The sequence below is a fragment of the Pagrus major genome, chromosome 2 (genome assembly GCF_040436345.1).
Source record: "Pagrus major chromosome 2, Pma_NU_1.0".
Lineage (NCBI taxonomy): Eukaryota > Metazoa > Chordata > Actinopteri > Spariformes > Sparidae > Pagrus > Pagrus major.
The window spans coordinates 27,514,263-27,537,743 of NC_133216.1; the positions used below are offsets into that span (position 1 = coordinate 27,514,263).

Below are 23,481 nucleotides of genomic sequence, written 5' to 3' on the forward strand. Positions count from 1 at the left end.
AAGTACAATGGCCGGTTATTCAGTCGACTACTTTACGAGGAGTTCATTTACTTTGATGATTGGCCTTACTGGAAGCGGAGGACGGCCATTGCAGCATCTATAAAGTCGTTGAAGCTTATCAGGACATTTTTGTAGGCTGATATCTGTTTGCCTCTGTTGACATAAAATTATGCAATATATGAAACAATAAGTGTTGTTCTGTCGAGCACAGAAGAGGTCTAGCAATTCCCAACAGTATGTTAAGTTTTACAGCTGTTGTAATCTAAAGAGGCACCACGCTAAACAACCATTTGCATTGCTAAATCATTTGAAAGACCATTCATGTTCCACATTGTGGGCTGCATATCGCCACAGTGTTAAATGTGTCCCTGGTACAGAGATATATATAGAAATGCTCGGTGTACAGTTGGAACAAAGCTTACATTGTGTCCTCCTCTGACACACTGAAGAGGCTTTGGCAAGAAGAGAAAATCAATCAATGAGAAGTCACCTCGAGCCTTTCAGCTGCAAAAAAGAGCGAGAAAAAAGCAACCGGGATAATTGAGATCTAAATGATGTTTCCACCAGGAATCTAAATTGAATGAGAAAGTGACATCATTACCTTCGGCTGCCCTGTGGAAAACACTTATTTTTCAGGAAAGCAATCAAGCAAACAATCGGGGGTGGACTTTATCTGAAGTGGACAGCAGTGCGAAAATATGAAATGTAATCTGTTACCTTCGATGCAGAGTAGATCAAATGACAGGTGTGCTCTCAGGGGAGTCAGGGAAAGTAAAGCAAGTGAGACGACTACAGTATGTGTAAATGCTTATGCTTATATAAATGGTATGTATGCATCTGTATCCAGACCATTTAGTTGCTAACTGTGTCTGCTGTTAGTGCACGGTAGTTAGCGTACAGTGGGTCTATCAGAGCTTTTTTGGTTGGTGAGACAATACTAAAACAGTGGGAACTGCAGAGTGGAGTGATGATTCTCTGTGGGTTCATCACTAGGAGACATTTTCATGATATTCACAATGTCCTTGTAGGTTTGATTTCACTGAAGCTTCATACCATAAATCATCACTCTATGAAATTGAAGTAATAGTTATGATTTCAAGCACTTGTGTCTTTCCCTCTGACTATTGATTTAAGCTCTTTCTCCATTTTCACATGTGGGTATAAAGGCCAACAAGCGCATTTCAAAATGTTTGCTTACATTCACTGAGCACATCAACAATGGCTGAATGTATTCTCAGTCATGAGAATAAAACATGGAAAACAGCATATTTTTTTGCCAACCACTTGGCATGATCATCCCCCACAGTTGCCTCCTAACTAGTCCAGGCTTATAGTCAAAACAAACATCTCCCGAGCACAATTTGAACGCCGAGCATCTGGCATTCTCAAATTGCTGATATGCTGCTGTTGATTGCTGTCATCAGAAACTCCTTGTTAGTAAACTACGGGATGTTTAGGGACCGCACTACCTGATGAGGTTACGAAATTATGCTTTTTTTTTATAACGAAGTGGGAGAAAAAGATGCTGTTTGCAAGAAAACAGCAAAGGTCCGCAAAACATCTGTCTCGTTTAGAGAGGAAGGGGAGTCTGAGAGAGAAAAGGCAAACAGCATTCACACACATTCAGGGCTGTCTGTCAGACCCAGACCTGCTAAGAGGAGCACAAACCATTACCACATGCTCAAATGACAGCACATGCAGCTGTCTCCCATTTTGTACCAAATTAATGTGCAAATGAGAGTGGAGCAATTTTGATCCACGAGCACGGCATCACACAGATTAGTGAAATAAGAGGCACGGTGTTACACAGTTTTAAATTGCAGTCATTTAGCTGACAGAGTGATTCATAATAACTGCTGAGAAAAACAGCTGAAAAAAAAGATACAATCAAAGAAAGTCAGGATTTCTTTTTATTGTAATCTGTTTTCTGTTATTTTCTTTTTCCTTAAAAGCGACAGTAGCAGCTGAAAGATCATGGTTTGGGTTTAAAATGACTACTTAGCTGAGGATGTAATTGTTGTAAAATTATTATGTTTACCTTCTAATCATGGTTAATACGTGGTTAAGGTTAGAGAACGGTTGTGGATTGGAAACAAACAGCGGCCTCCCATGTTAAAGTGTTTACACGTAGACACGCCGACCTCCTCCTTACACAGATTTTGTCACTGTATAATGACATTAGCTGACTTCCTCCTTTGCTACCGTCATATTTACTACTAGAGGTCAGACAGTGAAATGACTGATGCTGTCATACTTAATGGGAGGACAATCTCGTAGTTTTCTACTTAAATTAAAAAGAAAATTAAAGAAAGAAGCTTATTTTTTTCGGTTTACTCTTTACAGCTGAAAAAATTGGATTTCCGTACTTTAGACAAATGCCGTAGTTTGTCTCCAGCATTAATCAATAAGGGTGCAAAAGACTTCAAAGCCTGTGCAGAAACGTATTAGCTCTTTGGGTTTCTGACTCTATCTGTGCTGCTATTTTCCATCTTTCTGTAACACACACACTCACACACACTCACACACTGCCTTTTTCTCCTCATGGGAGGGCTCTCGTTGAATGATAGATGACTGCTACTAAAGAGCCTGCTAAATTTAGAGCTCTGCTGCACCAACCAGCTCCAAAGAGCATGATGGACACACAAACACACACACAAACACACACACACACACACACATACATACACACACACACACACACACACACACATATATGGGTTTATGAAGGGTCTTCCTGACAGTCTTTTTGATGTATGTATAAACTTGCCCCATAGAGACCAGTTCGAACATGTCTTATCTGTCCACCTGAGCCCTCTGCCCACATGCACACCTTCACTGCCCACTGCCTTTTTTTTCCCCCGACACATTGATGTGTTCGTGTGTGTGTGTGTGTGTTCGGAGCCAACATATAGCTCTGGGCCAGGACTAAGATCACACTGTTTACCCAGCTGAAGGCTAACATCTCACAGCTTTACCACAAATACTGTGACCGCTGTCCGCCTGCACCTCGAGAGGCTTACGCTGGCCTTTATACACAATCGTCCATGCCACTCTGTCTGTAAAATTGCGCCAAGTGGAGAGCAGAATCCTTCTGTGTCCAAATCTCTGACATACAGCGGTCACCGACCCCTCTCAGATACTCACACTGCACATATTTACATCAAAACGGGGGATTTATTGCAAACAACACAGTAGCCTTCCCTGGATTTTTTTTTAATATTGACTGTCTGTCATGCAAATGGGCTTGTTTGTATTCAGGTGAAGGAGCTTATTGACAGTAGGAATCAATAACCACAGAAAGATGAAAGGGTAGAGATAGAGGGCAGAGAAAGTAAAGAAATGTTTAAAAAAAGATAGGTGAAAGAAAGAAACGCATGGAGACTGCAGACAATAAACAATAGAACAACAGGTCTTCTTACTGCTGATATCATTCAGACATCTGTCTGCTACATGTCATGAGCAAGACACACAATATGATAGACAGACATGAGGTCGGTAAAGTCACACAGGCTGTAAGGAGGCAAAAATAATATGCAAACTCATAATTTAATATGTGTCATCAGAGCAGGTGGATTCTGTCGTTGCAGTCCTCTCAGCAGGATATCACTCAGTCATCACAGACGACATTACCTTCTCTTATATTCTGCCGAGGTGTCCCTCAACCTCCGCTATCACAGTCTGCATCACAAATGAAATCAACCTTTATTACAAACACACTTTCCAAAACCCTGTTCCAAGCAGTTTTCAATCATTTTTATTCCTTCCACATCCCACCATCTCTGGATAATATTACCTCTCCTTTATGAGAGTTGGGGGAACGGTAGGTCTTAGATGGTTGGAAATAGTGCTGGAGAGGCCACTAAATGAAAGAGTGGAGGAGCAATGGCTTTTATTACCCCGCTGGCTCCGACGCTCTGCGTGTGTGCGTGCGACACGATATCAGTGACGTGCAGAGGGGTACAGAAAGTTACGCAGGTGTTTGTGTAATTGTGTACAGTGTGACATTTTTTGTCTATGTGTCGGTGAGTAGAGGGTGAGAGGATTTAAAGTATATGTGTGTGAGACTGTAAATATACATGTATGTTGTGATATGTGTGTAGCAGAGGTGTCAAGTCAGGTCAAGTCAGCCTTTAAGCGTTGAGTCCTCCTTTGTGTGACTCGAGTCTCCAAGTCTCAAGTCTACATCTCTCATATTCTGAGTGTGGAAATGCTGTGTCTGTAAGAGTGACTATAGAGTGTGTAATAAAAAATAAATCTAAAGAAATCTGACAATGAAATGATATATGTATTTGTGTTCCTGACTTTGTAGGTCTTATTTTTATATTTGTGTCCTATATTTATGAATTGTGCAGTCGGCACATGTGTGTGTATGTTGCACAGGTGTTCTGCACTTGTTCACACATGTTGGTGCCCACAGTGTGTGTGTGGGTGTTTGTGTGTGAGACCTTTGATATCACTTTGTAGTACAAAGGCACACAAAAGCCAAATAAAAGAAAATAACAGCACGGTAAAAGCTGCTGCTCGGTGCCATTCATCATATTAATCTGGACCAAATGGGTTCGCTGAATCCCTTTTCTTCCAGCGAATCTCTCCTTTTACCCTTCGCCCTCTCCTCCCTCTCACCTGCTTTGTTTTTCCATTGTTTTTTTTTTTAGCCCTCCGATTTGTCTTACTTTCTGGCTAAATAACACTCTCAAACTCTCGACTCTGACTTTCTGCCTACCCAAATAGTTTTTAAGAAGGAAAGCTACGTGCAGTGCTGCTCTTCCCTCCACCTGGCTAAGGCACTTCCTGGATTGAGGGTGGCTGTCAGAATCCGCGGTGAAGATTTATTGTGCACATCCCACCCTGACCTTAAGTGTGGTAAGAGAAGAGAGGGTGAGAAAGAGAGATGAATTGAAGAAGAGATGGAGACGGAGAGGCGGAGGAATAAGAGAGCCTGGTGGAGGGCTGGTAAATTTGGTGTAGGAGTATCGGCGGTGCACGCATTGTCAGGGCTTAGGTAATCAAGAGGAGGTGTGTGATGGATGCATTGTGGCAGTAGGCGAGATGGTATGATGCACCCCCACCCCCCTGCTTTGTTTGTACTGACAGTTTAAACCTATGGGACCATGTTTGACTTTTTTTTCTCCATCTCACTGAGGCTGCTGTTGTTTCACAATCTCTTCTCTCTCTCCCTCGCTCTTACCCTCTTCCTCTCCCTCTCCCTCACCCAGACATCCACCTCTCCTCACTGTCAGTCTTTTCCTCTACTGGGATATCTTCTGCTGTATTTAAAGTAGGATATACAGATATACAGTAGTCACCGAGTGGCTCCAGGAGAGTGACTCGCTGTGTCTGCCAGACTGATGCAACAGAAAAATCCGTCATGCATTAATTAATGACTTCAGGCCTTACAGGGAATCAGCACTTTTTACCTCCTACATAGTACAATGGCTGCACATGCTTCTGCACACTACCAGGATTCAACAGCAGAGACAGTACTGCGTCTATAGTCACCAGACAACAGAAACTCTTCTATGGAAAGTAACAAGCTTGTTAAGCCGAGGATAAAACAAATGTCACGTTCTGAAAGGTCAACACGGAAATATCTGTAAACAAGTACATGTGTCACATCATAACCAACCCTGTAAGTAGAGTACACGACGTAAAAATACCACGCCAATGTCACGACGACCTACCTGTTGCCATGGCACTTCAAAGATTTTCTCCAACCAGTGGAAATAAAGCCACAAAGGCTCCACTGGTTGGAGAACCAGCAAGAGTGTTTTTCCATCGCACCACACAGCAACGTTGTCCCTTGATGATATGTTCGACATGTGCTAGCCACAAGCCACAGTAAAATCCTGCTGCCTGCTGCTCTTCTTCTCACTGTGGCAGTTCTCATTTGTGCTATTCCTCCCTGCAACATTTAAAACGGATCTGCTCACCAAAAAGCGCACAGTATGTCCTAATCTGGTCAATTAGACTTCTTTTAAGTGAAGAATAGCCAATGCTAATGACCCCCAGCTAATCTGGTGACAAATGCATTGCATAGTTTAGACAATAACGGTCTCCCACTAGTTCAACAGGAGAGATTTTAATGTTTGCATCAGAAATAATTTGACGCAGCTCTGAAACAGCTGAAAGTTGTCAGTAAACAGTAAAATATTGCTTATATGTGAATTTACAAAAACACGAACACAGAAGTCAAACTTAACTCCAAACCACAGAGATTTAGTCTGTGGAGCAAATTGAAATCAGGCCATGCTGGAGCACAGCTGTCTGGCTGCTTCCTCTTTAACCCCCGCTGTGAGGCTGAAGTGGAAACACTTGACCACACGGCACGGTTGAAGTGGACTGACCTTGGCTCAAGGGAAAAGCCTATAAAATTAGTCTTGAGAACATCACACAAATATATCCAATTGGGAAGTTAAGAGGACAAGTTTAAAGCCGGTTCAATCAGGGAGGACAAGTGAATGAAGTAAGAAAATGGTTAATATGTACGATATGTGATGATTAAGTCTTGTCGGAAAGTGTTTGGAAGGGTAAGGGTTAGGGAGATTTTGTATGGAGTCCAGACACTGGTGGTGATGGTGTCTGAGAGATGAAGCAGATGGCTCTGCAAAGACTGGGCAGTGATGGAGAGGTGGAGGGCCTGCAGGACAGCAGCATGAGTGAACTACAGGCGGAGAGAGAAACATGTTTGAAAAGGGGGAGCTGCAAGATGATAACAGTGTACAGTGTAGGTGTGTCGCTGTGCTACTGATGATGAAAATAGCTGATATGTCAACTGACAGCCCCAGACATTGACAGCAAGAAGAGGCATGAGGACAGTGAATGGATTGAAAAATAAACTACAGACTAAGCAGGCAAAAGAATTGTCTTCCTGACTGTACATAGGCTAGAACCTCATTTAGTTTATTTGGATAAGACTAATCAGTCATCATTGCAAGAAGCCTGTCATTTGTGGCCATCATTTAACCCACACATAGCCGTGAGCTTGATTGCTTTGCTCTAAATGTAGTCTTAAAGCTATGATTACTTCGGATCCATTTTCAAGGCCCCAGCTCTCCGTCTTTACAAATCCCACTTAAACCCCTGTGCATACTGTACACACAGTGGAGCACCTGATGCTAGTGCTAGACTTCACTGCACTCCTATCCGGCTCTATTTCAAACCAGTGGTTACGGCACTAGATCAGAGGGTTTTCTGTCTGACTCGAATTTAAAATGTAGCAACAGGCATAAGTGTTGCAGCATGTTTGCTTTTGTGTACCATGTATCAGACCAGACAGGAGAATGAAAGGAGAAGATGATGAAAAAGACTGGCTGATATTGTAAGGACAGACAATGTTTAACTTTGTTGTTTTGCATGTACAGTGTTGTTTGGTTCATCCACCTCTGATTAAGGTGAGAATCCTTCCATCCCACGCAATCAGCCACAGCTCAAAACTAAAACTGACTAAAAGCCCAAAATATTCTCCTGTTTGCAACCTGTCCAAAAACATCACTGTAAATGCTCAAGCGCTGGATACGGATACAGACAGTGGTAATTCACAGCTGAAGCTTACAGTACAGCTGGATCCTGCGGTGCAGCCGTGCTCAGCTGAGCTTCCTCAACTGAGGTCAATTGAGGTGAAGTGAAGTAATCCCAGTTTCTGTAACTGGATATTCTGTTTGCTAACAGAACCAAAGGAGAATACTTTATGGGTCGCTTGGATGCCAACAATCTTTTTTGGGCCAAATGTTCCCAAAACTAGCACGAAGAAATCATGGAGGCAAGGAAAAGGACTGCGGAAGTGCTGACAGACTGATGGTGTAGAGTTAAAAAGTGAGATGGCCTTTTTTTGCTCCTATCAGCATGTTTTTTACCCAGCTGGTTTCAACACAACAAAAAAGTACAAGTCAATCTTAAATCACAGCAGCGATGTTCTTCTTTATTTACTCTCATGACATGTTCTGAAGGTCAGATTTACACACAGTGGTCACGTTTGGGTAAAAAGCAGATAAACAACAGTGGCGTATAACCATATGTGGTGATTGTGGCTGCCCATTTGACTTAGACCTGACGTTAAGCCATTCTGCAGTAAGTGCACGTTCAACATCTTTTGTTTTCTATTGGAGTTTATGGCGGGCTGAAAATGTCCTCCTGCTGGGTTTTAAACATTGTCTTTCTTTTCCCTCTGATCTGCCCCACACGTTTGTCTTCTTTGTTCCTTCCCTCTGTTCCTGGTTTGCGATAGACTTGTTCTATTCATAAGAAATTATAAAGGGAACATACAAGGTAAGCAGGAGCACTTCGGGTGGACAATTAACTGCTGTCCCCCAAATCGACACCTCTCCTGAGCCCCTGACAAGAATTTTAATGGAATTTAAATCTGAAATATTGTGTTTACAATGAACATGAACATGTAGGCATATATGTGCAGGAAACACCTACACATTTACAATGCTTTAACCCAAGGGGTTTTTAAAGTTTGACACTGCGTGCCAGTGCTTAAGTTAGTTGTTTTTTTTTTAGCTATACAGGTTTTTGCTTACATTTTGTCAAAAGTAAAATAATTTTCATGAGTGATCACAAAAACTCCAAAATGGTAACTTGACCACAGTTTGGAGGCACTTATCTTAAAACGTCCACTTAGTTTTTTGTTTTTTTTAGTGCAGCATTTTTATTTTTTTTAAACTGTAGGATAAGACAAGCTTATATACAAGCTACTTCTGAGGTACCTAAATGTCAGGTCTAACAGAACAGAGAACAGAACCGGCTGCCACAATTTTAATTGAAGCTCAAAGTATGAAAATAGGCAGAGAAATTATTATTTGAATCTTTATTTTAGGCTTCACTTTCTACTCCTTGATGGCTGCATGATGACAGTGTAGCAAAGTGGTTTGATTTCCCAAAATTAATGACAGTCTTTTATCATCAATCAATTTTTTTTTTTTTAAAAAAAAGCATTTTACAGCCACAATCAAATGTAGAACAGAGAGTGACATATAAGACACAAACTAACCAAGACGAAAAAAAGAAGACATTCAAGGGCAGATTAGTGGTGTATCATCAGGACATCAGTTCACATATGGCATGTATCTCAATTGACCACTTGTGATCAGATCTTTCCTGTATGCAAATAAACACCTACATCACTGGGACAAACGGACACAGTGTTTTACACACATGTATAACATTTGCCGAATTTACAAAGACGCTGACATAATTAAGAATTTGTGGTAGACATTTAGCATTTCACAAGGTTTATAAAGTTTCTCCTAACCCAATAACTCTAAAAATAGGGACATTTTTTAAAGCAATCTGGGGACTTTCTCCTCGGGTGACTGTTTACTGTAATTGTAAAATTTGACATGTTTACCATCAATAACATGTTGTCTTCTTTCGTAAACAAGCCAGTAGAGCGATGCCGCAAAACAGACACCTTTTACAAGTAAAAAAAAAAATTTAACATATTGCAGTTCATGCAGAATTTAAGGAATTTGCTAACAGAATGTCGTCACATGTGGCCCAGACCACCACCTGTACTAAGAGCTATTGGGTCACCTTGGATGCATGGGAATACCAGTTCTGAACAGGGCCTTTGTCGATTTGCAGTAAACTTCTGTGTATCACTCTTAGATGGATCAGAACTTAAAGGAAACAATGAATCATTGTGATCTTTAGTCTTTACAGAAAACAAAACTAAACTACATATTTAAATACAATCTAACATAGACAGATCTGTAACATTAACCGGGGCTCACTTTAAACCCAGGACATCACATTACACACATGGTACTGGATGCATCTTAGACCACTGAACCACTGGGACGCCCCCAAATTTGTAATATTACACAGTGTTTCTCTCCACTCTAACTCTTCTGTTGCTTTATATAAACCCAACAGGGTGAGCGAGTCAATGTGATCAGTCTCACTAAAATTGCCATGCAGCTTAAAAACCCCGTGGATATTAACGTGTGTGTGTGTTTATGAGCGCACGTACACATGCATGCGTGTGTGCGTGTATATGTAGTGTGTGGCCCATTATGAGCTCGTGGAGAGGTCATTTGGCTGTTGACTCACAGTCTCTGCCGGGAGCGGCTGTATAATTGCTACTCTAATTAGTCTCTTTTGCCAGCCGGTAATTCATAGTCACCTTCAAGTACTTCTCCCATACACACACACACACACACAGACACACACACACACACACACACACACACACACACACAATCTTGCATACAGTACATGTATACACGGGCGCACACACACCGACACACACATATAACTGTTCCTCTGCTATCACTTCTTTTTTAATTGTTTTTTCTATTTTTATAATTATAGGCTTTCAGACACCCAATTGCTTACAACAATTGACATGATAATGGTTTGCATGTTGACACTGAGCTGATGATGATTTATGGCAATTATGTGTTAGCAAACAGCACTTTTGCAAATGAATCTGGAGACTAAGTATTTCTGAGGGCAGACAAACAGGACAGGATGAGAGCTTTAGCTTTAATGATACCAACATTCATTGAGCTGTTAGACGGCAATTTGTAACATTATGTCTGATGTTATACAATTTGTAGAGCCACGTTAGCATATGAAGTGCCTGTCGGTGCTAAAAGAGACAAAGTGCCTTAATTTTAAAGTCTCAGAATTCCTTGAGTACTTATTTTTTGCTAGTTTTTGGCCCTGCTTTCTCTTTCTCCCAGTTTAGAGTGTCTCATTTGCTATACACAGCAGTCCTCGTCGCTGAAAACTCGACAGTTATGTTCTTACTGACTTTGTTTCCACAGTCTTGGTTTGTGACCAGTGTCTCATGATGGATAGTTCTAGCCAGTGTTAGCACAGCTTTAGATGGATACTGTTTTGTTACTGACATTTCTGCATCATTGTAGTGTGTGCCACTTTTTCTCGATTAAACATGTGACACATAAACATTTCTACGGTTTTATCTCAAAAGTGATAAAATTGAGTAATAAGAACAGGAAAAAGCAGAAATATACTGTGCCTTGCAACCATACCACGAGACATGTTTGTTGGTTTCAGTTTTTTGTTCCTTAACCATCCGGTACCATTCTACTCAGGAGGGAAACACTAAATGAGTCAGTAATCTTTAGACCTTTGACCTTTGTGAATTACTGAAGGCACATTGAGAATGATTAAACATCAATAAATCGTGGAAATGTGCAGCTCAGGTCATTTTTAGAGTGCATGTTTTATAAACCAAATAGTGATAATTTAAGAGTGATTTACATCTGCATCAAGGCCCGTGCCTTGGTCAAGGACAATAGCAGGAGCATTTGTACTTCCTCCTATTCATATCTTTTGGGATGCAGTGAAACTAGAGCACCTCGAGAAAACTGGCATTACAGAAGGGAGAACACATCCTTTCTCTCTGCAGGCAGCTTACCACTGAGCTGCAACATTTATACATATATACATTGTTAGATCTTACTTCTGTTACTTCCATTGTTAAAATGCTGTATAGGCCTACTGCTTTACATATGAATAGAATAGCATCATTGCACTTTGCAAGTTATAACAATAGTCATTGAATTGACTGAAATTATACAAAACTTTCACTTACACTTACAGTAATATCCCTCTGTTTTTTTCTTTGTCATAATGTGATCATTTCCAGGTTCATTAGGTACCGTACCACCCAATCCCACCCACCAATCCAATCCCTTCAGTTTACATGTACACCTCTGCTTTCACTTTCCCTCTACAGCAACGTTCTCATTCCTCCCCTGGCTCCTCCTCCCCATCCCTCCTTAAAGTCACCTTCTTTTCACTGCTCATCAATCTCTGTTTTGGATCCTTCCTCCAGCAGGCCCCGTAGACTCTCCTCCCCCCTTAACTCCCTCCTTTCACCTCCTTTACTTCCTCTTTATTCCATCTATCCCTCTCTCTCATCAGCCCTCTTCCCCACATCCACAGTCGAAGCTAAGAATAACCTCATGTTTAAGGGCATCTTTGCTGTCTTTTGTCTGGTTATTCGTACACATGATTTACAAGTTTATTGGGTACACCTGCACGATCGAAATTCTATCTTTATATTCACATTTACTGTTTATTTTGATGCAGTGGTTTTTATAATGAAAGCAATGTCAGGCTACTTTAAGTGAAAACTGATGACTATATTAACCCGTAATCTCAGGAGCTACAATGGCTGCTTAAATTTAACAGAGAGTTTAGCTTACAGTCATGTTCGCCTGCATACAGACAAAATAATTAACTCAGGGGTCTTCAACGTTTTACAGGCCAAGGACCCCTTAACTGATGTAGCAGCTGAAATGTGTAGCAGGAACCCCTTACCACATATATATTGTATAAAGCTGCCCACTGAACTTGCCCTAATGATGTGGAGCTATTGTGTAGCCGATAGCCACACATTATATCCCAGGTCATCACGTACCAATGCTTCATTGTCGTAGCCTTTTGCATCTTATACAGTGCCTTACACACTGCCTTCATCCCAGACAGCCTTTTGGGACATGACATTTAGCTTAACGTTAGGTTAGCTTGCTTACATGATTGCACAAGGAATGATGGGTAGTCTACCATCAATGCATTTTTTTTAGTAATTTATTTTTGCTAATATACTGGATTCCTGTTAATGCTTATTTTTTTAGAAAAAATAAAACTTTCCAAATATTAGCTCACTATTTAACATTTGTTAACACTTTGTATGTTAAGTTGCTGTTTCCCCCTGCTAGTTTAAAGACTCGGCTTAGCTAACCGACTTCTGGTTCCAGCTCCATATTCACTGTGTGAGAATGAGAGTGGTATTGATCTTTAATCTAACTCTCAATGAGAAAGCATATGTGTATTTTCCAGTATGGCAAATTATTTCTTTAATGATTTACTGCTTTCCTCCATAGTTGTTGTTTCCTGAGTCGTCGGCATGTCTTTCCATTTAATAAAGGTTACAGCTCACTTCCCTTATCTTCCTCTCCCACTTTCTTCTTCTTTCTTCTTCTCTCAATTTATTTCCCTCTTCCCCTCTCTTTTCCTCCCTCTCTTCCTTTCATCTCCACCTTCCTTCGCTGTCATGTATCTGCCCTGCCACCTCCCGATCTCAGATCCCCTCATCGCTCCTCATTCTTCTACCTTTTCTATCTCATTCCATCTCTTGTTTGAAGTTAGAAGCTTGGGTTGGGTGACAGATCTCTTAAAGACTTTCAACTCCAAAGGTCTTGAGGCAACAACTCCCACAGTCAGGTTCTAATGGAGAGACAGGCAAAGAAGAAACGAGACCGAATAAACTGCAGAGAGAAAAAGAGACAGAGATAGAGGGGGGCAGATAGCAATTTTGTTTTCTTCTCGCCATCGAGTGCCCCAAGAGATGATGGAGGATCTTTGATGTGTGGTGTTTCCGCTCTCTCTCTCTCACTTTCTTTTCTTTGTCCTCTGGTTGTTTCACGTCCTCCCTCTCCTTTGTTTGTGTGGTTATTTATTTCATACATTCCTTCCATCTGCCAATTTGCATCAGGCAGAGACACAGGAAAGTGAGGGATCGGGGAATACAAAACTTTTTGCTTTGCTTTTCATAGGCGAGGCAAGCCCGAGCTGCTCTCCCAAACTTTAACTTTGACTTTGAAGTTTTTGAAGTTGACACTTAATGGTGCTGGATTGATGTCTGTGCATTCATTTTTGTGTGTGCCTGTTTGTTGTTAGGTGTTATTACAAGTGGTGTATCCTTGTGGGATCGCTGCCTCTCACACAAACACACAGCCCCGTATACACATGCACACACAGTGGCCCGTGGCTTTTTAAGTATAGCTTTTGAGCTTGTCCTATAGCGGATGCTTCTCCACGTTATATCCAGTGTTCAGGTTTTGTAACGGACACCGATCCCACCCCCTACACACAAACACACACAACAAAGTTTCTCCATCCGTGTCCAGCTGGCATCTTCCCATGCATAGCAGTGCACCTGTTCTCTCAAACACTAATCATTTTTCTGACAAGATGCCGAATGTTTGTGCCATCTCCATCAACTGGACTAGACCTGATTGCATTCAGAAAGTTTACCATTTCTATCAACCTGACCGCCTTTTAATTGTTAGAGTGAAGATCCACATCTTGCGCACAAGATTAGACAGAGTTTCCAAAGTCCTGAGAGATCAAACATTTTCTATCTTGGGGCACAAGATAATAATTTATGCACACAACTTATTATCTTGTTTGCAAATGAACTGTATCTTGAAAATTCTCAAGAAATGTTCAGTGGACTCATTTTCTCCGGGTCAGTTACTTCTACTTGGGTTGTGCATCACTCCCTTATAAGACGAGCCAATATGCATCTAGATACAGGGGCTCCGATACATTTTTAACACAGGTCGATTCGGTATGATCTGGTGCAATTGGATGCAATCTAATACAATTCTTAACATTTGTTTCATGGAGTCATTCAGTTTCCATTATAAGTATAAGTGTATAATACTATAATAGTATAATAATATAATACTAAGACCAGAGAACCCCAAGTATTTTTGTTACTTTAAGGCATGGGGAAAATGGAAGACAAATGTCATTTTGAAACCACACTGAGGGCAGCACTGAGAATAATGACTGGTTGTCCACATCAGTATTGTCTGCTACTCAGTGGCTGAATGCCAAAAAGAGACTGCCCACATACTTCTCATCATACCGTCTCTCCAGGCGGGTGTGACCATCGCACTACTGGTGAACTTAATCGCTGTGCTACAGACCTCACAAACTACCAGACTTTTCGTCCATTCTTCCTTCCTTCTTTAAAAATCCAAATGTCTTCCAAACTTTAGACTTAGTGGTGCACTGTGAACCGTCTCAGCATTGTCGGACATGTTGTTTTTGTTTACCCCCGCAAGCATGGATCTCATTCTATCGGAGGCAGTGCCCTCGCTCTGTCTCGCTCTGAACTTTAACCTTAAACAAGATTTGGAGATGCTATGCAGAATTAGCAGCTAAGCTAAGCCTCAGTCAACCGGTTATTAACTTTAAAATTGGGCCATCGACCATCATCCAGCCACGTCTGAACGTCGTTTCTTCTTTTTATGCTTTTAAAGCTTCTTTATTAAAAAAAATTGAATGATTAAAGATTACCAGCAGCTTTGAAACACTCATGTATCCACATCACTCTTCAAATACCCATGTTAGTCCAACTCTAGTCACAAGCTCTTCCTTCGCTCTACAAAGTAGTATTGTCATGTGTGGCTACGTAATTCTCTCACTCCTTCTATCCCTGAGAGAGATCTCAAACTGACAGCCCTAGCAAGCAGAGGCAGCCTCCTCTTGGGCTAGAGTGCCTCGGCAGCACCCCTTTGAAGCCTGCGAGAGGAAGTCATCCACTAGGCGCTCAGATCCCAGAAGGGCCCGAGCTCTCTTTGAAATACTCACCAGCAAAAGCATGGAAGAAGCGGTAGAGCATGGGAGGCGACTGTCTGCTTGTGCAAATGTCAGAGGGATTAGTGTGTGTGCATGCTAATATACATTGTTTTTACGCTTGGCACACAAGTAATGAGATGTAGCCAGATGGGAAAATAAATCTACAATATCCAGTTGATAATGCAACGGTCACGTTAGGGATTTAGAGCAAAAGTCCACAAAGTATTCAGTATGTATTCTGGAGACACGCTGAAATCATATCTCAACAACCTGTATACACATTGCATAGGAATTGTAGGCGCAGAGCTACCTTGTGGTCATGTTTATGCATGCCCTAGCATCCTAACTTACAAATCAAAGTCAATGCCATCAGTATCAGTCACATCTGGAGCACCATCAAATGCACAATCAGATTATCCCCCCATTGATCCCGAGCACCGACTCAGCACATCGACATGCTGCATATGTGTTAAGCAGCTGTGCAGAATGATCACCAATAGACCAGATGTTGTATCTCACACCTCAATAGCAGCGAAAATGAACCGGATTGATTAGAACTCCCATCTGTCACGCAAGCACGGTGTTAATAAGCAGGCTGCCGAGTGCTCGTCATTAGAGCTGGAGGTTACCCAAGGCTAAGTGTTCAAAGGCTGTCCTGGGCTGTATCAGAGGAGCTGAGAGGAAGAGGTGAAGCACGGCCCGATGAGTGTTGCCACTGCTGAGTTAAAGCCCTAAGGCGGAGGAAGAGGAAGGAGAGGAGATGCACTCAGAGACTGACAGACAGGCACGAGTGGGCTTGTGCAATCAATTAAATCACACAGCGAGGCAGGGTGAATGGTCAAGCATGCTGAAGTGTGGCACAGTCAAGCATTTTCCAGAAGAGGTTAAACAGGTAATGTACTAATGCATTTCAGTGCGTGTGAAGCACAGGGGAAAAACTTCACAAGCCAAGAATTTATGTAAAAATTCATTCACAACAAATCACATGGTGGATCTGTAATATAAACAGAACCCTTCTTATTTGAGAAAATACACTGCACCAGCCCCATCTTTGGCATAAAGAAGTAAGACATTTGGTTTGCCACTTTGCTTTAATAATAATAAGATATGATAAATAAAATAAAAACCTATAATTGCTAATAGTAGTCTGCCATAAAAGTTTCTAAGTGATCCTTTAACTTAAAAGAGCACTATGTAGTTTTGGAGAAGAAATTCAAATTCAGAATTTTGATATTTACAATATTAATGAGGTAATAATACAAACTCAAAAATATTTATTTTTTCCATAAATGAATAAACAAGCTGAGTGTTTCCCTGCCCACTTTATCCAATCAGGACAGAGAACTCCATAAAGAGGCGGTCCTGCCTGCTCAGACAACAGGCAGAGAGCAGGATCCTCCTGTTCTGGTATTTATACCAGTAATGGTGGAACAGGGGAAGCTACCAATCCCAGCTCTCCCAGTGGCGGCTTAAACTACCAAACAGGCGAAGCGATGAAAAAGGCTTGAAAACAAAAAGAAAGTAGTCGTGTAAGTGTGGTGACGTAGAGAAGAGGGAGGGGATTGCCATCTGCAAAGTTAGCATACAGCAGCTTTAATTCTGTTACACAGTGAGAGGGACTGAAGGAGGAATAGCAGAGCAACGAACAAAGTTTCATACCCAGAAAGAAAACTGTCAATCTGCTCATGAAGTGTGTGTGCATGTGTGTGCTTTTGCTTCTTCCTTTTTAAATCTTCTTACCTGGATGGATGAGAGTGAAAAAACTCTCTGATTACCCATAATGCAACTTAGCCACTGAGTAACATCGCTGGAGCCAGTTTATCAAATTTGATGTAGCTTCCTCATGAGCCACAAAAGGCTTTATACTACTTTTTCCACATATGCAGTAGAATTCCACAAGACCTATAAACACATTTTAATGTGGGAAATTGGTGGAGTTACTCTTTAAAAGTGAATAAACACAGCAGCTGACTGTTCAATCATATTTAAATTATTAATGTCCATTCACGACACGCTCTCTTCTCTCTCTGACAGATCTGTGACAAGGAGTGGCACTACTACGTTATCAATGTAGAGTTCCCAGTGGTGACGCTCTATGTGGACGGCGTGACCTACGACCCCTACCTGGTGACCGACGACTGGCCCATCCACCCCTCGCAGATTGACGTGCAGCTTACAGTCGGTGCCTGCTGGCAAGGTGGGTGAGCGGCGCTGAGCGTTGGTGATGATGATGAAGATGCCTGTGGTGATAGAGGTGATGATAGCGATAATGAAATGGTGAAAAAGACTACCACTGAAAGCAAAGTTTAATTTAAGAGTCACGGTAAAATGGGGAAAATCGGGAAGTCTGCTGATTGAATGTAACTTCCAGACAGTATGAGTGCAAGTTCAAGAAAATGAATTATATGTTCTGAGGTATTATTACAAAGGGACTCATTGAGTGTGGAACATGTTCTTTGGCCTTGGATGAACAATGTAATTAAGAAAAGCACTTAGTCTGCCTTTGACAAAAGGGGGAACCTGAAAACTGAATGAAGGCGTACAATTAAGCTGTCCTCAAAAACTGATAGCTGCCACTAATTGCACGAGGGTAGGAGCGAGGGCACTTTTTCACACAGCACAGAACCCCATTGATTTGATAGCCCAAATGAGGCTGCTCGGTGATGCTTAGCCTCAGATAAAGCAGGTCATCTCGTGTCGCTTTCATCTGCGGCAGTGAGATGAAGTCCACTCCTCCTCCTCCTCCTCCTTGTCCACCTCCTACTCTCCTCCCATTTCTTTCATTGAACACTGCAAGCCTTCTAGGAGGATTAAAAGGGCCTTGAATAAAAAAAGGAGTTCAAAGACTATTTCAGCTTTTCTAGTTGGGGGCTAAGCCTCAGTAAAGAGTTGTAAGGGTGAGAGCGAAATCTTAACATAAGCCATTAGCCACAACAGATTGGCCAGATTGCCTTTTCAAAGCGCTGAGCTTTAAGTGTTCAGCACATTGATTGCAAACCTGTTGCAAAGATGAGCTTATTTATTGTCTAACTGGCTCCGGGAGCTTCAGCTCTGAGAGTGTTTTTTAGAACAGTGGTGAAAAGAAAATCAACATTTGTAGAACAGTGACAGTGTGTTTATTTCTGCATTCTGTCGCACCGCTAAATGGTCTCACAGAGGAAACTGTCAGATGAGGACCGGAGAGTTCAGACAGGACAGCATGGTAACGTGCAAACGGATGGCAGAGTAAATAAAAATATTTGTTAGCTCAAAACAGTATGGCTCCAGGCAGCAGTGATTTTTGCAATATTTAATTAAATTTCATGATATAATTTCATGGTTCATGAAACATTTAACTGGTCAGTTAGCGTCTAAATAAATGATGTCCTGGGCACAGCAAATGAATGTGATTTAGAATGATCTCATATCAGATATTTATCCAAAGAACCCATTCCAGCAGTCGGTATAATCTGTAATGAAACCTGCCTCGAAATCCCATTAGGAGCCGCTAATGAACACACATGAATCACTTTTTATTAGGAGGTAAGTTTTAGTGTCTTAGAATAAAATACTTTGTCACAAGCTATTAAACTCTGATATAAATAGTTTTCTAACCTTTTTGTCAATGCTATCAAATTTAAAGATACTGAATGACTCTTGAGCCGGTCGGCCCAAAATGATCAGTATAGTCTGACTGTAACATACTAAGGCTGTTGGTCTGTGTGATAATGTGTACTGTAAAGCTCATATTAAACTTTCCACCTCTGCATAACCATGAGGGTAGGTTTCAGTATCTGCCCATGTCAGTGAGGATTTTTTTTTACGTCCAGCCAGTTCAGTTCAGAAAAAGCCAATGTGAAAAAGCCAATGTGACTACAAAGTGGACTCTGGAACAACTGGACTAAACGACAGGTGTGAAAACATCCTCGGGCCCTGACACACCAGGCCGGTGGTCGGCCCTCGGGCTCTTGTAGAGCATCTGTGGCCGTAGTTGGCCCTTGTTGGCAGATTTCCAGCTGAGAGAGCACATTGAATCGGCAGTGGAGCCCATCGGTGAGAGAAATCACAGTGATTGGCTGTTCAGCTAAGCAAAACAGACAAAGAGAGGGAAAGCCTCTTGAGCCTGTTGCTGAAGTATCCATGATTTCTCCTATTTAGTGCAGGTTCTTCTTGTTTATCGCTTGCAACTGTTTGCCAGTGCCAAGTTATTATTTGCAAGTTTTTATGAGACATATTCTTGATAAGAAGTGGCTATATTGGCGACAGTGGTGTCGTAACAACGGTTTGTCTATCCGCAGTCAAGAGTCTTCCGGTTTCCCTTTCTGCCACCTCATGGTGTGGAGTCATTTCCTCTCACACAGATTGTACAAGCTAGTTGTCCATCGGCTGTAGTCTTTGCGGTGTGTTCAAGTGCAGCTTTTTGGCCGAGACAGAGGTGACAGTCAAGCTTTGTCACCACTAATTCTTTGATGTCAGGTTGGTGTGTTTGGCCCTAAGAGTGCATGCAGACCTAAATTTCTGACTCTATATCCAAATTGTACTAGCAGACTGCACATACTACTGTTTTTTTAGATTTTGCATCCATTTCATTGGTTTTGATGTTACATTTTTCTAACTTTTATTTCTCATGTGTGTTATTGTCAAATTGTTTTACCATAAACACTTGTACTGTCCTATCACAAGCTTGTTAGTCATCTTTAAAGCACTTTGAATTTCACAAACCTGTATGAAAAGTGCTATCTGGGGGCACCGGTTAGCTCAGTTGGTAGAGCGACTGAGCTGTCCTCGCTGCAGCGGCCCAGGGTTCCAGTCTGACCTGTGGCCCTTTGCTGCGTGTCGCCCCGCCCTCTCTCTCATCCCATTTCCTGTCACCTCTCTGAGTTGTCCTGTAAAATAAGCTATCCGAATAGCTTGATTGATTTAGTTAGTTTTGAATAGTTTGATTCATTAATTTTGGGCCGCATTTAAATGTACGTGTCGACCCTCAGTGGAAATGGTCAGATGATGTAATTAACGTCACAAGATGAATACTACTAGAACTACTCAGATACTCAGAACTACTCAGACTACTATAATGGACATGTTAGTACAGTAGTACAGACACACAGTCCTTCAAAAATGAACCTGCAGATCCCGGATTGTGGACCGAACACACTGTTACCACTACAGGTGAACTACTAGATCACATCTCACATTAGAATGCATGAGATACACTTGTGTGACTCCCTGCAACAGGAAAGCAGTGAATTATCCAGCTGTGAAAAATGCATTTGTACACTTTGATTCTCTCCTATTTTCTAATAGAAGGGTTGCCCCCACCCATCCTTCTCTCTTCACCTCTGAGAGTAAGTGCTAGCTGTGCAGTTTTCACAGCGCAGTCAACCTATATTTACCCTCTGACCTGGCAGAGTGTGAAACACTCGGGACGCTCAGCTCGCCTCACTCTTCTTTTTCCTTGGCTGTGTAATTACACACTGCTGCTCTGCCTCCCAGACTTCCTCCATCACCGCAGACGCGTGCAGTACGTAAGTACTGATGATGATTACACACATCCACAAATTGGAACATAAATAGCTGCGTTTATACAGTTTAATGAATAAATACAGGCACTGATACAGGTACATGTGCAATAAATCACGCAGTAAGTGAGAGACTCACACTTACACTTAAATAATGATCCTATTTCCAGCTCACCCGTGCCTCTCCAGTCTCATCTGTTGCTCTTGTGGAAATGACACAAGTAAATCTGAGTAAAAAAGGAGAGTGAAGATCTATAGAGCAGGGAGGGCTGCACAGAGCGGGGCGAAGAGAGCTGACACCACGTAAAAACCAGCCTCTGTAAAGTGGAATGATCAGCGAGTTTATCACCCATATCATTCCCGCTCTGCAGCGTCTCGGTAATCCTCTCTCCTCTGCGCCTCTTTTTTACCCTCTGTCTGGGACCTTTAATGGTTTCTCTAGCCACGGCCTAAATTGATAACATCTGTCAAGGTGGGACAGAGTGGACAGGTGGACATCTAGAGAGAGGGCAGGAAAAAAGGGAAGAAAATGGTGACTGGGTAAAAGAGAGAGAGGAGGTGAAGCATAAAGAAAAAGAGGAAAGAATGTGTTTGGCAGAGTTTGGTGTACGTGATTTCAAATGCCATCCTGTGCTTTTATTGGAGAGACTCTGCTCCCCGGGTACCTGGCAGGGAATCAGCATGCACTTAAGGAGGAAATGGCTTTAGATATGCAAACCAGCTGTGGTTATTGTACTGAACTTTAACGAGAGTTAGATTACCAACATTCCAGTGAAGGGAAGACTGCAGAGAAGAAAGATCAATATGGGGCTTTCATACCACACAAAGAAGCATGAATACACATATTTATTATTATAAGCTAAGGAATAACCAACATGAACTATAACCATAAGATGAATATTGATCAGGTACCTGATTTTTACAGTTTTGAAACAATGGGTCCCTAAAGGAGTCTAAAAGGGACAGTTCACCCCAAAATCAAAATGTTTTTCTTCTGTCAGAGAGGCTAGCTGACATTATCACTCAGTCAGAGGAGGACGCCATTAATTATTACATTCTGTAGCATGAGTCTCTTGTCCACGAGTGGATGCACACTTCTACTGCACGGTGAGACAGTTGGCAGGTGTAGTTCCATAGAAAGAAAATAGTTCCTAAATAGAGTACCACAAATGCCATCTACTCCCTCTATTTTCAAGAGTAGGCAGACACCCTACAGCCAATATCTCCCAGTGTTTGACTTTGGGGTGAACTGTCCATTTAGATATATACTTGATGGCTTGAAGGTTTAAGCTGTATTTCCCAGGCCCATAATCAGCACCCTTGATTAACCAAGTAGAAGATACAGAAGTTAAGAAATAGATTTGTTCTTTGCATGGTGGAGGTAGTTACAGTATACTACACATGCATGTCCTCGTCAGAAAAAGGGCCTGTAACCCCAGAACCCCACTACTGTAGTCAGTAAGCTAGTTATCCTATCAAAAGTTTACTGAACAGTCAATTTTCGTCAAGAAAACTAAATATGAAAAGTCAAAAAGTCTGTTTCCTGCTTGCTTCTCCAAAACCATCACAGAGCTTTGGGAGCGGGAGCCTGAGGGCAAACAGTTCAGCACAAGCATGAGCGAGCAACAAAGAGAAAGGGATGATAGACAGGTAGAGGTAAGGGGGAGAGTTTGGGTGTAAGAATTTCTACGGCTGCCCCCATATTTCTATCTGGCCGATCAAGAAATAGGCTTCATTATTCTCGTGTCTGGTGAAGCAGGGAGGCAGATGACAAGCCAGTGGGCTGATGTGGTCCTGTGAGCAGATCCAATAGATCACACAACCAGTAGGACTCTGTCTGCTTCAGGGGCAAAAAGGGAGCTTTATCCAACTGGCCAGACTGTACAATGTAGCTGTTGTTAGCAATCATAGGGGTGATTCTAAGAGGTCGGGCATGAGAAAGTGTTTCCTGCAGTGGTCAGCTGTGTCTCCGAATGAATAACTGAGCTTTTCAGATGCGGTATGCATTACTGAGGGCAGTGATACATGTGCCTGCACCATCAGCAGGGAATTAGGGCTAACTGGGTCAAGCTTGGCAAAGTCTGATAAAAATGTAGATGACTCCCCCAACTCCAGCTACTGCAGAATATCATCAAGTAATTCTACAGTCACAAACTGGATTACCTGGTTCAAAGACTACATTTTTCTGTTCCAGTACCAGCCACACTGGGCAGCACTGGGTGGATGAAAATGAACCAGATTTGCAAGGCTTGCCAAGCAGTAAATCCAGTTGGGCATACGGCATTGAAAGTGGCCCTCAGCTCATATCCCCCTCCTTAGATATCAGTGCCTCAGTTGGCATAATCTTCAAAGTTAAAGCTTGAAGATTTTCCATCATAAAGGTGTAAGGGTTCTGTGAAAAAGACACTATGATCAAAGTTGAAAAAGGTGGTATGGTGCATAGACAAATACATTAAAACATTGGATCTCCAACATGTCTTTTTGTCGAGGATCAAATCAATTAACATGTTGGGGTAAACAGTGGCTGGTATCGACAAAGCATGCAGATCAAGTACCACTACCCTTCGAGAGTAAGATTAGGCCGACTGTTTGTATCTTGAGGAGGTAGGGGATGGTCTAGTTTGGTCACTGG

At 41.9% G+C, this 23,481-nt stretch overlaps 1 protein-coding gene across 1 annotated transcript in view; it reads left to right on the plus strand.

The window, feature by feature from the left end:
* The window catches only part of LOC141020305 (calsyntenin-2-like), a 250,036-nt gene that overhangs the window by 198,896 nt on the left and 27,659 nt on the right, over window positions 1–23,481 (plus strand). The window contains exon 9 of the mRNA XM_073495380.1: window positions 17,386–17,548. Within this exon, the coding sequence (XP_073351481.1) occupies window positions 17,386–17,548 (163 nt within the window). The remainder of the gene's footprint in view (window positions 1–17,385; window positions 17,549–23,481) is intronic.